The 16,435-nt window shown below is 41.8% G+C and overlaps 1 protein-coding gene across 1 annotated transcript; it reads left to right on the top strand.

Annotated features, from left to right (window-relative positions):
- Positions 1-6,177: 6,177 nt before the first annotated feature.
- On the top strand, positions 6,178-10,118 carry LOC308104425 (mixed lineage kinase domain-like protein). The gene is made up of 2 exons (XM_080454831.1): positions 6,178-6,618; positions 10,031-10,118. Exons 1-2 carry the CDS (start codon positions 6,192-6,194, stop codon positions 10,066-10,068), a joined length of 465 nt encoding a protein of 154 aa, XP_080310957.1. The 5' UTR covers positions 6,178-6,191; the 3' UTR covers positions 10,069-10,118.
- The last annotated feature ends 6,317 nt before the right edge of the window (positions 10,119-16,435 follow it).

Here is a 16,435-nt window from a genome sequence, read left to right as displayed (position 1 = left end):
AGTACTTGGAGGCAAGTCAGATCTCCATATTCGGGCATAAAAGGGACAGACAGACAGACAGACAGACAGACAGACAGACAGACAGACAGACAGACAGACAGAACTGACATCCCAATTAGCACAATAGACCCTTGCATCCTCTGAGACCCCCCCCCCCCCTGTGTAGTTATAAATAAAGTAATTATCTTGTGTCAAGCCCATTAAGAAAAACAGTCAACATGTGCTTTTTCATCATCATAATGTATAACTGCAGTCTGGAGAAAACATCACCAGTAGTTCTAAGCTGTGAGACAATCCAGTCCAATGTCCAAAATAAAAAGTTTGCTCCACTGAGCAGCTGTCCAATAGGCCTGCTTGCCTACCCAGGGCTGTTTCAGTCGTGGAGTGCGTTTCGCGTTTGTGGTGCATCCTACTCGCAGACGAAACGTTTAGGAAGTGCTCTCTATAGAAGCCCCTCAACATGTGATTCTAATTTGGCTGTGATTGGATGTTGCGTTCATTATGGTGTTTTTGTATGGAGCATCACACCTTCTTTGACGGTCATTGTCACATGGCTCCTGAGACCAATTGTGCAGAATTTGGTGGGAAAATATCACGTTTTGGCATTTTATTTGTATATTTACCAGGGACAATGCACATTAATCAACTAATTATCTCCGCCAGGCCGAAGGTGTGGCTGAGACTATCGGCTCTATTCTGTGCCAGTTTTCCCAGCCGCAACGCTACCCTTAACCTGTTAAATCGGGATAATGGAGCTGCGCCGCCCCAATTATGCCGACGCCGTTATTTGCGCATGGAGGTGTGCCCGTGGGCGTGTTGTTGCTATATCCCCCACATTGCAATTCTACAGACACACATGGGTACGGCTTGGGGAGGGGGGATAGTGGATTCTAAAAGCACCCGCTGGTTTATAAAATTACCCGCCAAGTGCACACAGACACTACAATGGCTTTGTGCGTTGGACCATGAGCCGTGTTGCCAGCCTTGGCGAGAAATAAGCAACCGCAGGTCTATGAAAACAAAAAGAAGCAAAGCCACATGAGCACTTCAAACTACTAACTAGAGCTTTCATATCCCCTAAATATTTCAGCCCGGCTCGACTAATAATTGACAAATTAGGCCCAGCCCAGCCCGTCAGTCATTTTTCTAAAGAAGCCTTATTTCTCATTAAATCTTGGTAATTCGTTAATTCTTCCAGCAGTCTATATTTTATTTAAAAAACAGCTTGGAGCAAATTGGGCTATATAAATATATACACTGCCCCATAACCATTTTAAAAATGATTATGGTTATTCTATGAAATATATGTTTCATAGAATAACCGTAATCATTTTTGTGATGGAGAAATCACATCCAATGTTACCTTCTAGGCTACTGCCCGCTGTGCTCTCATTTGAAGAAATAATCCAACATTTACTTTGAGGTGAAAAAGACATGAAGAAAGCTCAATAGTCTGAAGATGTCATGTTATGGTTTAAACTTTAAAGGGTGCTCGATCTGCTGCTGCGTCATGACTTGATTTTACTTTTGCGTTGCGCTGCCCTGTTGATTAATTATTTGGCATCAGCTGTGTAAGAATATATAACTATTTTAAATGGCTTTCATATACTCTTGGGGATCTGACTAATATGACAAGTTGCTTATTGTGAACACAATAGCCTACGCTACAAATTAATTAATATGTGAATTTATTTGGATGTAAAAAAAACGTAGACCCGGCTCAGCCGGTGCCGACGGGCCGGGTCGGGTCCCGTTGGGTTTGGGCTAAAATCTTAAGCACTTACATTTTTTATAAGATGATAGGATCATCTAGTGTGATTTTCATTTTGGCTGCTGTCTCGTTAAACCCATGCTGCGGGTGAATATTATATTATAGCCTATATTATATATATTAGCCTATATTATTATTATATTCCCCGCGTAAACGCTACGTTCATGACCCCCCAAAATAACCATATTTGAACTGGGGACCCCCCCATTTTGTTTGACTCGGTTCCACAGATAAATATTGTGAAAATAGCAGATCTACAAGCTCGCCAGGCGTTGGGTGCTCCATTGTGGTCTCGTCCCACAGGTTGAGAACCACTGCATTAAAAGCTCCAAGCAAGTTACATGTCTAGTATGTTGTTGACCACGTAATGTAATGTTTTTGGTTTGGCTTCTCCGTGGCGCGTGCGCCTCATTGCATGCTGTCCAAAATAACAGATCTGTAAGCTGTCGACAGACATGACGCAGCGCCGTTGATAGCTTGTATGTCTGTTATTTTGGGTAGGTAGGCGACGCACATACGCATCGCAGCAATGTGTCTGGGTTTGAGAGGCTTTGATTGATGTAAACTTAAAGTTTAGCTCTGTTCGGGATTACTGAACAAAGGTGGATGATGAAAGATAACGGGGACAATATGGATGTAAGTTAACTTTAACTGCGTCACTTCAGAGGAAACTATGGAGCTACTACAGAGATGTTTACACACCCCTGGAATCCATTAGAATGGTGGAAATAGAACAATACAGCCAACGTGAGTACATAGGCTATAGACCTTTCCTAAAACTGTCCAATTTATTATACCCATGTGCTACTGTTTGTCTGTGTACCACGTAGGAGCGTTGTCGCAACATGATGTAATTAATTATTTGGGAGCAGCCGGTGTGTACCAATAGTATAAATATTTTAAATGGCTTTCATATACTATTCCGGATCTGACTAATATGACAAGCTTATTGTGAACACAATAGGCTACAAATTAATATAAAAATGTATTTGGATAAAAAAAAAGAAAAAGAAGGAAAACAAGCCCAATGCGGCTTATAATAATCAGACCAGGCAACAGTGCAGAGACTGCAGACAGGGAGATAGGCTAGAGCATATATTGGATCGGGGATGACGGATAGCGCAGTCTTCTCTTAAAGGCAATGGCTTCTGGCACGGTGATTGGTTTTATCATTGTAACGCCCAAACCACACCTATGCATAATGTAAGGGGTAGCTCAGGTGTTTGGCGGGTGAGAGGGGTGCCACAGAATACCGAATTTTGCGGGGAAACGCCTCTTGCCTAGTCCGAAATCCGTAATTAGTGGTTTGTTCAAATTTCACCCTGAATAGAGCCCCATGTTTTTGCCCCTGTCCGTCCATCCGTGTGTGTCCGTCCGTGAGCAGCTAATCTCTGGCTGAAACTTTGAACGCACACTCCCAGTAGGCCAAGGAAGAGCCTTCACCTAGAATTTTTCAAATCATCCTGTTGTAGCGCCACCAGGAGACCGATTTTTGCTACTATTTGTACAGATTGTAGTCCAAACCTTTTGCAATTTGGTACACCTTATCTCTGTAGTCATGTGATCATGACGTATCAGTTGTCTACACATTTTGTTCATAATAAATTATTGTGAATCGTCAAATTGGTCAACTACAACACAGACTCAGTAAAATACATATAGATCTCTCTCTAATTGATTGATTGGGCACTTCACTGAAAATGTATTAAAAACGATAAAAGCACAAAAAAGCCCGCAGGCTTGTTTCCATCGTGGTCCTTTTGGGGAGGGGAAGTAGGGGAAAACAACAAATGAACAAAAAAAGACCAAACAACAAAAGACAACCATGTAAAAAAAACATAAACTCTCTGTGTGTGTGCGTGCATGCGTGCGTGCGTGTGGTGTGTGCAGTGTGTGTGTGTGTGTGTGTGTGTGTGTGTGTGTGTGCGTGCGTGCGTGCGTGCGTGCGTGTGTGTGTGTAAATGCTTGTGTGTGTGTGTGTAAATGCTTGTGTGTGCATGTACATGCACATATATCCAAACAAGCCAACACCTTTAACTTCATATCACTGTTATATTATCATTGTGTTTGATTTTCATAACAGAAGATATAAAGCGTATGTTGACTTCATGTGAGTTGAGGCCTGTGGATGGTACTATAGGTGAGTGAGTTTGAGCAGTTTGTAATATCATTGAAATAACAACCATGATATCTGTGTTTTCATAATAAACTTCCAATCGTCAATTCTTCCTTACTAACTGTGATGACTGGCAGACAGTTGCTTTAAAGTGAGAACATTTGGTGTTATTTATCATGTTGTATATTTAAACAAAGCAGCGATGCCTCACAGGCTGTGAGCTGTGTGATACTCTAATATAAAAAATTATATAAAAGACTCTTTTTAATGGACACCTGCAGTGTTGTTAGGTTGTTTAGGTTTGTGAGTTCACCCTCCACATCAAATCATAAATCTAATCTGAAGTGGCAGTCAAATGTATATAACTAGAGGTCCGTTTGTCCGTGTGTGTGTGTGTGTGTGTGTGTGTGTGTGTGTGTGTGTGTGTGTGTGTGTGTGTGTGTGTGTGTGTGTGTGTGTGTGTGTGTGTGTGTCAGTCACAGTACCTCTACTAGGGATACCAGGTTCATCACCAGTCCGTTATTCCTCAGATGGTATGTCTGTTTCTCTTCTGCAACTACTGTATATAAATATGTTATTATTTTAACTGCTGCCTGTTTCTTATTTTTTTCTCCAACAGTTCAAGCCAGAATTTAAAATTGTTTTCTTTTTAGAAGACCCCATTCTTTTAGTTTGTCTGTTTTTCACTTGCTTCCCCCTCCTCCCCTCGGCCTCTGTCTGTCCGCCTCTCTCTCCCTCTCTTTCTCCGCCCTCCTTGTCCCCCTCTCTCCTTCTCCCACTCTCTCTTTCTCATCCTCTCTCTCTCCCTTTCACCTGATCTTCCCCTCCCCTCTCTTTCTCCCCCATACCCCCCTTTCTCCCAGTCAATCTATTACATTTCAACCAATCTGTCCCCCTTTCGGCCTTCTAGAAACTAGTAGAGAGTCTACTAGTTAAAAACTCCATGTAAAGATGTAGCAAACTGTCCATGAAAAAAAAGAGTTCGGCAGATATCTTAGTTACTACAAGATTGAGCTAACAAGGACGTTTTTTGTTTAGTATATATATGGTATTTATTCAGTTTGGTAAATCATAATCACTTGAAAACATTATCTCAAGTTGGCTGTGTCAACAGGGACTAGTTATTGTCTCAGTCAGACCCTACATAGACTGGAGGAGCCAGCCCTATCCAAGGTCTTGAAGGGCGGATACAAAGCCTTGCGCTCGGTACCAGCGCCGCTTCCTATTGCTTCACCAATCTATGTCCCCGACTTTTTCTTTTGAAACAAATAAAAAGGCATGGGTTTCCAAAGCTAGACCCTACTGTATGTTTTCCAGGGAAACAAAAATAACACAAACAATGTTTTTTTTGTACAAATTGCCTCAAAATATGAATACATTTTTATTCTATATTTGTTTACTTGGTAACCATTGTATATTTGCAATATTACACAATAGGGTGTGCTTTATCATAATTATTTGCAACTTCAGTGATGCTTATAGATCTGTTCCCTTTCTCTCTTCTCTTCATGTTTTTCATTCAGTCATGGATCTCATAGACACCATCGTGTCCAGAGCAACTTCACTCTACCTTCTCTGTGAGAAGGTCAAGGCCAACAAGACACGGTGTCAGCGTCTGGTCCAGCGTGTGAAAGGACTGGAAGAACTGGTGGGGGAAATGAAGCAGAAAGGAGCTGGTCAAAACCCTGCTGCTGTGAAGGAGGCCCTCTGTGAACTCAAGACCACACTAGAGGATGCTGCTGAGGTTGTTGAAAAATACACCTCCGATAGTTTCCACGAGCATCTGTGGAAGGACTACCAACACGGAGATGAGTTTAGGAGTTTGAACGACCACCTCAACAACGCATTCCAGAAGCTGTCCCTGAATGTGCACCTTGACCACAATCTACAAACGAAATTACTCAAACTGTTCAACAGAGATGCTCAACGGGAAGAGGATGAAAAAGACAGGAAGGAGGATTGTGCCGAGCTGCAGAAAAGTGAGGAGGGGGTCTTGTTATCTCAAGTTGGCAACAGGGACTAGTTAATGTCTTGGTCAGACCCCATGTAATCCATGGAAACTGACATAACCATAGCAAAAAAAGTGACATGGTGCTGCCAGGTGAAAAATACATGAGAAGTTAATGACTGTAAAACACACCCTCTTGCGTATTAATGTTTAAGTTACCAACTTCAAAGTCAGTTGCCACATTTCATTCAATATAATGAGAAAAGCATGTATGTAAGCATCTATTGCATTTCAACCTATCTGTCCTCCTTTCTCCCTTCTCTCATGTTTCGGTCATGGAGCTCATAGACCCCATCATGTCCATAGCAACTTTACTCTGCTCTCACTGTGAGGAGGTCATGGGCAACAAGAACCAGTGCCAGCGTCTGGCCCGGCGTGTGGAAGGACTGGAGGACCTGGTGGGGGAAATCAAGCAAAAAGGAGCTGGTCAGAACTCTGATGATGTGGAGGAGGCCCTACGTGATCTTAAGAAAACACTGGAATCTGCTAGAGAGGTTGTCAATAAATACACCTCTGCTAGTCTCCACAAGCATGTGTTTAAGGACTACAATGACAATACTGAGTTTAGGAGTTTGAACAGCAGTCTCTTCGAAGCATTCAAAGTGCTTTCCAAGGCTCTGCAAGTTGACCACAATCATAAACTATACAATTTATTCAACAAAGTTTCTCGACATGCAGAGGATGAAACAGACAGGATGGAGGATCACACAGACCAGAAGAAAGGTGAGAGGCGGAGTCTACTAAAGTTTTAAAATACATGTGACAACGTAGTAGCAAAACGAAATGAAAATATATTTAATTTAGCAGATATCTTATTTACAAGATTGAACTAACAATGGAGTTTTGTGTTTCTACATGTAGGATTTATTCAGTTTGGGAAATCACCATCACAATCATCATTAGCTCAATATGGCTGGTTGTCTCAACAGTGACTAGAAATGGTTTCAGTCAGACCCCATGCTTATACAGTATATAAAGCTACCAAATACATATTTTTCGTATGTCCTTAGACCGTCAGCTCCGTTGCAGCAAGCCAGTCCAGTGTGTCATTGTCCAGGTCAATTAAACCACGATCACCATTAGGTGGCCGGTATTTGGGGCAGCTGGTCATAACGTGTTCCACAGTCTGTTCTGGATCCCCACATCAGCAGTGGGCATTGTCTGTGAGACCCCACTTGTGCATTGATGCATTGAAACGTCCCACACCTGTCCTCAGGCGATTGAGGGTTGACCACTCCTTGCGTGGGAGGTGCTGGCCAGGAACATCTGCTGGGTCCTCGATGTATTTGTGAAGCCTGGATGGTTCTGCTGCCTTCAACTGGTCCCTCCATCTTGCCTTCACCCAGGAAGCCTTGGAGGTGTCTGCTGGTGTTGTGCGGAGCAGTTCCTGGGCCTCTGTGGCAAAGGGGCGCCGAGACTTGAGGCGCGCGCGCTGTGGTGTCTCCGTGACGACCTTGTGGAGGAGGTGGGATTCACTCATCTGTGCCTTCCGAGCGAGGGCAAGCGTGGCGGCTTCTCGTCTGACCTCTGCTGGAGCGATTCCAGCGAGGACAGGCAGTTGGTTTGTTGGAGTGGCTCGTAGACATCCGGAGACGGTCCGTAGGGCGGTGTTGAGGGCAGCATCCAGCTTCTTCACATGAGGGCTACGGCTCCTGACTGGGGCACAGTACTCAGCGAGTAATCTCTGTACTAGGGTTTCGTTTCAATGGAATGCGGCCCTATTTATATGAGAGGGAGTGAACGCCCACAATTAAACGTCACAGGCCCATTTCTTCGAGAGGCAGGGAGACAGGCGGTCACATGGTTCTAGCAGAGAGGCGAACAGCCTTTTCCTGAGGAGTTTTTGCCAAGGGGGCGGGGGGGGGGGGGCGGGTGGGGAGAGAGCCTGGCGAGCTCAGTCAGAGCACAGAAGTCTTAGTCAAGGCACAGACGGCTGTAGAGGAATATCTAGTGGAGTTTCAATGTTACTATGCATCCCAGAAATATATAGCTTATAAAGATTTGTAATTTATAAGGAAATGTAAATATGGCAACTAGGGATGTCCCGATCCGATCACGTGGTTTGATTGATTGATTGATGTTCTTTATTTAGTAAGACATGAGAACATCAGTACATGGAAGTACAAATTCACAATACAAGGTCTACTAAACTGGGAGACTCATTAAGCACTGAGCTTGTTTAAGATGAGATCCCCATGCATACAAATCATGATGAGATATAAGAGACAGACAGATATACTCACTACTATACAGAATGTCATACAATCAGCTTACAGGTTACTGGTATGAAGAGTGAAAAAAATGTACAAGAGAAGAAAAAGAAATAGGGGGGGTAGGGGGGGTAGGTTAAGACAGGGGCCATTTTCGAATTGCAGCCTCCTGAAGGTGTATCTTTAGGGCAGTTTTGAAAGTGAGTAGGTCTCTGCGCAATGGAGAGAAGGACGGCCGATGTTTCCTTTTTGCTTGAGATTGTTTGATGGCGATACAATCATGACTGCATGTCTACACATGAAAGAAGAGTAGACCCTTCACAGCTAATAGAGAATTTTTAATTTTAAGAATATGCATCCATGCGTTCTGGGCACCTGTCGGCGGCCAAACCGGTTTTCAAATGGACCTCATTTACAATTCGGCCGATTGCAAATGAGCCTCATTTGAAAACAAAGGCGACTTGCTGTGGTTGGCTACAACAGAAGAGGGTGAGAGCTGCTAATGTTGCTATGTTGATTTTTTGTTTTTTTTCCCTGGCGGATCTTGCCCCTTCACAGGGGCAAGCAGGATTTACAGACGCACCTCTCTCCATTCAGAAATGTAATAGAAGAAGAACCGTCGTACTAAAACACCCTGCCCCAGGTCTACACTGGTGGCCTCAGTCCGCGAAAAAAATGGGGCAGTGTGTTTTGGGACAAGCGTTCCGTTTTCCACCCGGAATGGCTTGGTAATTCTCAATAGCCGTTGTTTTGCGAACCGTTAAGATTCTGGCCCGGTCAACGTTAGAATTGACCATACGCCACTGGATCAGATGCGATGTGTTTTCAACACAAATGAACACATTATTGCCAGTCAGCTGTTTAACACTAGCAGGTTAACGATGGGTCGTTGAGCCTGTATGCGCGTTTGACCATATAGCAATCAACAGCACTAATTAATGTCAGCTGTGTGTGTGTGTGTGTGTGTGTGTGTGTGTGTGTGTGTGTGTGTGTGTGTGTGTGTGTGTGTGTGTGTGTGTGTGTTTAATATTCAACTGAATGTATATCAAGTAATTCACTGTAGAGCAGGGGTTCTCAGAGTTATTATAGGTGGGTCGCCAAATCTTTGTGTGATAGGACCTTTTTCTTTTATTTACATTAACCACATGAACCCTAATATCCCTATATTGTGAGGGGAACATCAGAAGAGGTAGAGTGTAGAGGGGAAAAGAGCAGTCCAAGTACAGAGCCTAGGGTCAACTTTACTAAGTACTGAGAGTTTTAAATGTCTGATAAATACGCTGATCACAGTGCTGTCAAACAAGTCTATGAAGCTATCTATGAAATCTATGAAAAGGTTTAATCTGCAACACAAATTTTATACAATATGGAGTGGGGGTCCCTGCTTCATCTCTCTCTTAGCTAAGGGGTCCTTGACCTAAAAAACCTTGGGGACCCCTGCTGTAGTACTCAGAGTAGACCCTCTCCCTCACGTTAAACTTAAATGACTTCTAAGTTCCACTTCTCCCCAAAAGGACAACTTTATTTTCCATCCTGAATGACAAGTCTAATATTATTATTGTATTTTGGCTATGTGCAATAACTGCAAGCCAATGTTCAGAGATTCAGTATTTGTCAACTCTCTGTCCACCATGACATCTACAGTATGTCATTCTTTCTTGTTATAATTTTGAGAGGAAATGGCCCCACAATATTAACACATTTCACATTATGAATATACCTGTATGTTTTATTTAGATGTTAACCATTGTACTGTTGTGCCAATAATGAGGGTAAAGCACACCCTTTCGTGTAATATTGCTTAAGAAAACAACTTTAAAATCAGAGTCACTTCTCAATCAATAATGAAAGCATGTTATGCTTCAATCTATTGCATTTCACCTTATCTGTCACTCTTTCCCTGATCTCTCATGTTTTTCAATCAGTGCTGGATATCATAGATGCCATCTCGAACAGAAAATAAACAACACTTTCCCCTCTCTGTAAGGATGCCAGGTTCAACAAGGATCGACGTCTGGTCAAGCATGAGGAAAAGCTGAAAAACCGATGGATCGTCGATGGAAACCAATGGAAACCGATGGATCGCCTCCTCACGGAGGCGATCAAGGAAAAAAGACCTGGTCAGAACCCTGCCGAAGTGGAGGAGGCCCTCCGTGAGGTCAAGACCACACTGACGTCTGCTGAAACTGCTGCGTTTGTAGTTAGTTTGAACGCCTCGCATTAAGCAACGCATTAAATAAGGTTTCCTGTGCACACAGGGAGGAGGATCACGAGTAGCTGCAGATTAGTGAGCGGGGGGGGGGTCTTGTCATCTTTTGTGTATTAAGACATTTATGCGAGAATTTTATCATTATGAGGGGCACCTGGGATGTAAGTTGTATTTCTCTTTTGCTCATGAGAATGTGATTTATTCAGTAATATCCTGCATGAGTTCAGTCACTTATAGCTGAACATAAATTTGGAACATTGTTGTAAATGACCCAAACCCAAAAGACCAAAATATCTATAACCTGAAACCCTGTAGACTACTTTAAGCTGAAAATATGGACTTGTTCACTGCATTTACACTTGTAACAAGAACCTTTGTGCATTTGTATTTGAACAAACAGTTGGACAGTCACAGAGATGACAAGACAAAGTTAATGAGATTATTCTACAGTGTTATCATATCAATTCAATTCAATTCAATTTTATTAAAGTGTCAAATCACAACAAGTTGTCTCAAGACACTTTACATGTAGAGAAGAGACCCGACAGTCCCACCCTGAGCAAGCAATTTTGCGACAGTGGCAACGAAAAACTCCCTCTTAACTGGAAGAAACGTCAAGCAGACCCTAGGCTCTAGGGTGGCGGCCTTCTGCCTCGACCGTGTCGGGGGGGAAAGAAGAGAGAGAGAGGGAGAGACAGAGGAGAGACAGAAAGAGATACAAGTAGTAACAATAACAATAGTAGCAAATATAATAGTGTAAGATAGTATATGATAATATAATATAGTACAGCAATAATGTGTATGCAGTATATAATGGTATAATATAAGAATGTTAAGATAGTATACAGTATAGTGTGGTATAGTGTAATGTAGTAGAAATCCACAGTCGTGCTCCATGGAGAGGCCTATCGGCATATCGATGCTGTGCAAGGACAGATGGATGTACTGTACGTTTTGGAGAGCGCAGTAGTGAGCTCAGTGGTGCACTGTGCTGGCTGCATTGAACCCAGACACCAAAGACAACGGATAGATGTTCTGAGATTAGCTGGCATTGAAATGGTTGAATCGGTTGTGACTCATGAGTTCCTGGGCAAGAAGATGGCGGAGAGTCAGAGAACTTAATAACCAACCACAGATGGAAAATGGACAACAGCCAACATTCTCAGTATATTCCTCTGTGCTCACTGTCATTATGCCCTTGCACTAACTTTGGGGGCATCTTCCTCAACGTGTGAAAACTCGGTTTTAAAACTAGTTTTTTTCCTAGCATTGGTGCAGTATGTTGCACAAACGAAAGGCTCACGCTCAACTGAAAAGGATCTTACTCACAATAGTCCATGAGCCAGACAAGATTTCATTATCGAAAGAGTGGGCAAAACCATACCTATATTAAATTGTTTATAGGGTCAATATAAGTAAATAAATATATGATAACTTTTCCACAGGAGCAGCTTTTTCATATTTATCACACATTTTGTTATTTTCCCCATACGTACATGACAGGTGAAAAAATGACATTTTAAAAATAGTTATCATAATGAAACTTCCCCAGTTGATTACTTACATGAAGACAATGATTTATCGTATTACAAGTTTTCTGAAATTGTATATTTAAATATGCAGATTAGGCATTAGGAAAATATGCCCGAATTTGCATAACTTTCCAGAATCAACATTGGAACATTGGACAAAGCCAGAGTCAACATTATTATTTCATTTTGTTAAGATGTTGGGAGTCAAAGGTTTTTAACGAGGGAATATTCATTATCTGGCTCAATGTTGGGGCTCTGGCTCATGGACAAAATGCCTAATTTGCATATTTAAATATACAATTTCAGAAAACTTGTAAACGTATGGGGAAAATAACAAAATGTGTGATAAATATGAAAAAGCTGCTCCTGTGGAAAGGTTATCATATATTTATTTACTTATATTGACCCTATAAACAATTTAATATAGGTTTGGTTTTGCCCACTCTTTCGATAATCATTGCTCAATTTTGGGGCTCTTGCTCATGGACTACAAGGACAATGAGAAGATTTAACACTCAAAAACACTGCCTTCCTTCCACATTACTGAGACAGAGGGAGAACAAGATAGTTTCAATCAAGGTAAGTTCAGATTGTGTGTGTGTGTGTGTGTGTGTGTGTGTGTGTGTGTGTGTGTGTGTGTGTGTGTGTGTGTTGCTGATCTAGTTAAATGAGTTTGTTGCATCTTCTTTTTTAAATAATTATGTGAGATGTCGGCTGCTTTGCACTTACGGTATGAGTTATATTTGAAGCTGCACTATATAACTTTCCTAATACTAGCTAATAGAGCCGGTCTGCTTTTTGTGTTTTGTGTTTCTACTTGTGGTATTTATTCAGTTTGGGAAATCACAATCTCTAGAAAGCATTAGCTCAAGTTGGCTGGTTGTCTCAACAGGGACTAGAAATTGTCTCCGTCAGAGGTCAAACCCCAAGTATTTCCAGCGAAATGGAGATAAAGCTATAGCAAAAATAGATTTTTGCTTATTTTGAGAGCACATTGCAGCACAATATGAATACATTTTGAAAATATGTTTCATTTAGATGATAACCCTTATAGCAATACTACACTTGAGAGTGTGCAATTTACTGTCATTATTTTCACTTCAGTGATACTTAGGGCACTTGGCACATGCACCTCGTTCCTGACTGCATCACTATTGTGCCAATAATGAGGGTAAAGCACACCTTTTTGTGTAATATTGCTTCTCTCATGTTTTTCAATCTCATAGACCCTATCATGGTCAAAGCAGCTTCACTCTCCCCTCTCTGTGAGGGTGCCAGTACGACCGTGTGAAAGTGCTGGAGGAATGGGTGGGGGCGATCAAGCAAAAAGGACCTGGTCAGGACTCTGCCACAGTGGAGGAGGCCCTCCGTGATCTCAAGACCACACTGGAGTCTGATGAAGTCACTGTGTTTTGTTGAAAAATACAACTGTGAAATAGTTTGACAGTTTGAACAAATGTCTCGGCAATGCATTAAATAAGTTGTCCAGTGCTCTGCCGGTTTACCAAAATCACAAGCCGTTTGAATAAGATCCTCAATGGACAGATGATGAAGCACACGAGGAGGAGGATGTGTAGCGGAATAATAGGGGGCGGGGGCTGACCATTTAACTAAAACATTATTATGCCATATCTTACTAACTAACTGTCATCTACTAAGGTAATTGCATCAATATTAATGCTACTGTAGGTAAAACATGGATTACAAAATGTCACTTTCAAAATGTGCAGGGGGTCAAAGGGTTATAGTGCTGGACCTAGTCTCGGGCTTACAGACACACAACACTGGCAGAGAGAGAAAGAGCTGTGGCTCTTTGGTGCTAAGTTATAAGGATCTAGATTTAAACACCAAGGAATGGCAAGCAACAGGCTGATATTCTGTGTTGTTGTTCATAGGCATGTATAGTCCATAAAGTGCAAACGCTGTAAATACAAAACAGTCTCATCAACTGTGTCGGCAAGAACCCATAGCACTGGGCACGCTGTACTGACCAAACAGCGGACAGGGACATGTATGCAGTTATGTGGCCGTTCTCATGCATTTTTCTCCGCAAATAGTTTGGGTGCACAAGTAAGCCTTGCCGAGCCCATAGGGCAGGTCTAGGAGCCTATCCCCTGTTTCTTTAGCATGAGGCAGCTGGATGTACAAGTACTGTACATCCCCTGGACTTGCCGCTCGTATGTCGCAGAGACCTCCCCCCCCCCCCCATTCCAACCCTTGATGCTGAGTGCCAAGCAGGAAGGCATTGGAATGACCTACCAAAAGACATAAAGGTTCTCGACTCCCTACTCAAACTCAAAACTGACCTAAAATAATTCCTGTCCTTAAAATACAAGTGAACATAGTTTAACCTCTGACCCCACCTTTCTCTGTAAATATACCTTATGATTCTACTGACCTTTATTCCAATGTTTTTTAAATTGTATTTGTATTGTATTGTATACTGTATGTATTATGTATAACTGATGAATTGAGACAATTATCCTTTTAGCATAACCTTTGACTGTACTACCTGTACTGTTAATAACCATGTTAATAAAGTATTCAATCAATCAATCAATCAATCAAAACATGTGCATGAGATAGAGGTGTTGGCCATGTCCTAAACCAGTGTTTGTGAATGTTGATGACTTAGTTTTTTTTGCTTTTGGGTCATCTGAATACTTTTGAGTTTTCTTTTTAAACTGACCTAGCCAAGCCTTTGCCAACAGGGGGAGCCCTGCCTTTCCATTACAAAGGACTAGGCTGTTTGCAGAAGTCAGGGCCAGATCCATGGGATGCTGGGCCTGAGACTGCCTCATGCCCATAGGGTCAACAGGGTTAACAGTCACAAAATGACATGAGCTGTGCTTAAAGTCTGACACATGTACAACTAGGATGGATGTACAATACAACATGTATGTTCATCCAGCCTGACTGTAGTGACCTGTAACCAGTTGTAGAGCAGGGGTGGGCAACCATGTCTTTAAGATCAACCGTTGAACAATTTGAAAACATAAAGGAAAAAATCCATTCATAGAGTCCATCGTCCAATCGTGCTCAGGTTTGCTGGTTTGAATGTGAACCCCAACAAGTCATAACAGGGGCACAGTGAGAATTAACCCAGACATTACCCTGATTGTAAACACAATTTCCACTGTATCCATACGCCGAATGATGAAAATATCCGATCTACAAGCTGATGTAGAATTAGCTGTGCGAAAGTAGCCGATCTACAATCTAAGAACCCAACTTGGGAACAGGAGGGGTGCATGAATATCGCTGCTTGGTGACAAAGCTACTACTATTCAACAACTAATGAGAAGAGACATCAGTAGTACAGACACAGACACCATGAGACAAAAAACACATCATTTTGTTTTTCTTTTCATCATGTGAAATGTTTTAGTTTAATCAGCAACACCTGTGCAGCGGTGGTGAAGAAAGGGGGCTTGGAAAGATACTTATAATGAAAAAGAAAACTTTTCCTTGACTAATGAAAAACTAAGAAGGAACTGAATCGTCGTATTTATGTGTTGTTTACTGTACATGAAACTGGATTAAGTACTGTCATCAGTATTTCAAGTACATATTTGTCTCATCAGTGCAGCATGTGATTGCAGTGAATCTGAGCAGACTGCTCAGACCACCCTTAGAAGCCGGCCTCTTCGATGTAAGACCAGAGACGAGCTCATGTCTGCACGACACTAAGCTGGCCATGTGACGATACATGAAATAAGAAGAAGAAGTGAAGAAAGGGAACTTGGAAAGACACTTTCGGACAAACCTCAAACCATTTGACTAGATTTTTCCAGCTGAAGACAGACGAAGGAACTGAAATCTCAACCAGGTATACGTTTCATGAAACCCGGTTAGTATTTTATACGTCCCATGAATAATTTATCTTTCATTTATTGCCTTTAATGTTCATATAAAGCTACTGACTTCTGTATTTGCAAATAAAATGTAAAAGCGGAGATTTCCATGTCTGGTGAATGTAGATCTCATCATCAGTCTTGAAAAACGGCTGAGTATAGATCTCATTCCCAAAAAGGTCAGAAAGGGCAGCAGAAGTAAATGTTTCATGAGTAGAAGTGATTGTTGAGACTGAACCCCATAGGGCCATTCTGACTTTAATAATAATAATAATAACACATACAGTTTATATAGCGCTTTTCTGAGTACTCAAAGTCGCTTAACAAAATAGCAACAAAATAAAAACAAATGAGCTTTCTTGAATGAGCCTTTCATGTGACACTTATTTCTCTGGGTACAGTATTTTCCTACTTTGCCCGTTCATGAAATGTATCTCTATTTGTGGGGTCTTTTTGGTTCAGCTTCTGAAATTCAGGGTCAGGCTCTGGTCCAGTTGGCCCATTTTTCTATGTACAATGGAACATGTGGTATTGAGTTAGGACTGAGGGAAGGACAGTTTTTGTTTGTTTCATTGCATGTTAAAACACTGACCGCAAAATGTGGCAAAGCGTCATACAGCTCAGGTGTCACAGGAAAGAACCACAACATGAAAACATTTTACTCAGCTAACCAATCACATTTTGTTTATCATTTAGTAGAAGTCTATTTGCTTAACACATTTGACATCAGTGTCA

This window comes from Gymnoscopelus braueri (genome assembly GCF_963280865.1).
Source record: "Gymnoscopelus braueri genome assembly, chromosome: 17".
NCBI lineage: Eukaryota > Metazoa > Chordata > Actinopteri > Myctophiformes > Myctophidae > Gymnoscopelus > Gymnoscopelus braueri.
The sequence above is the reverse complement of the archived record's forward strand: the minus strand, read 5'-3'. Positions and strand labels throughout refer to the sequence as shown.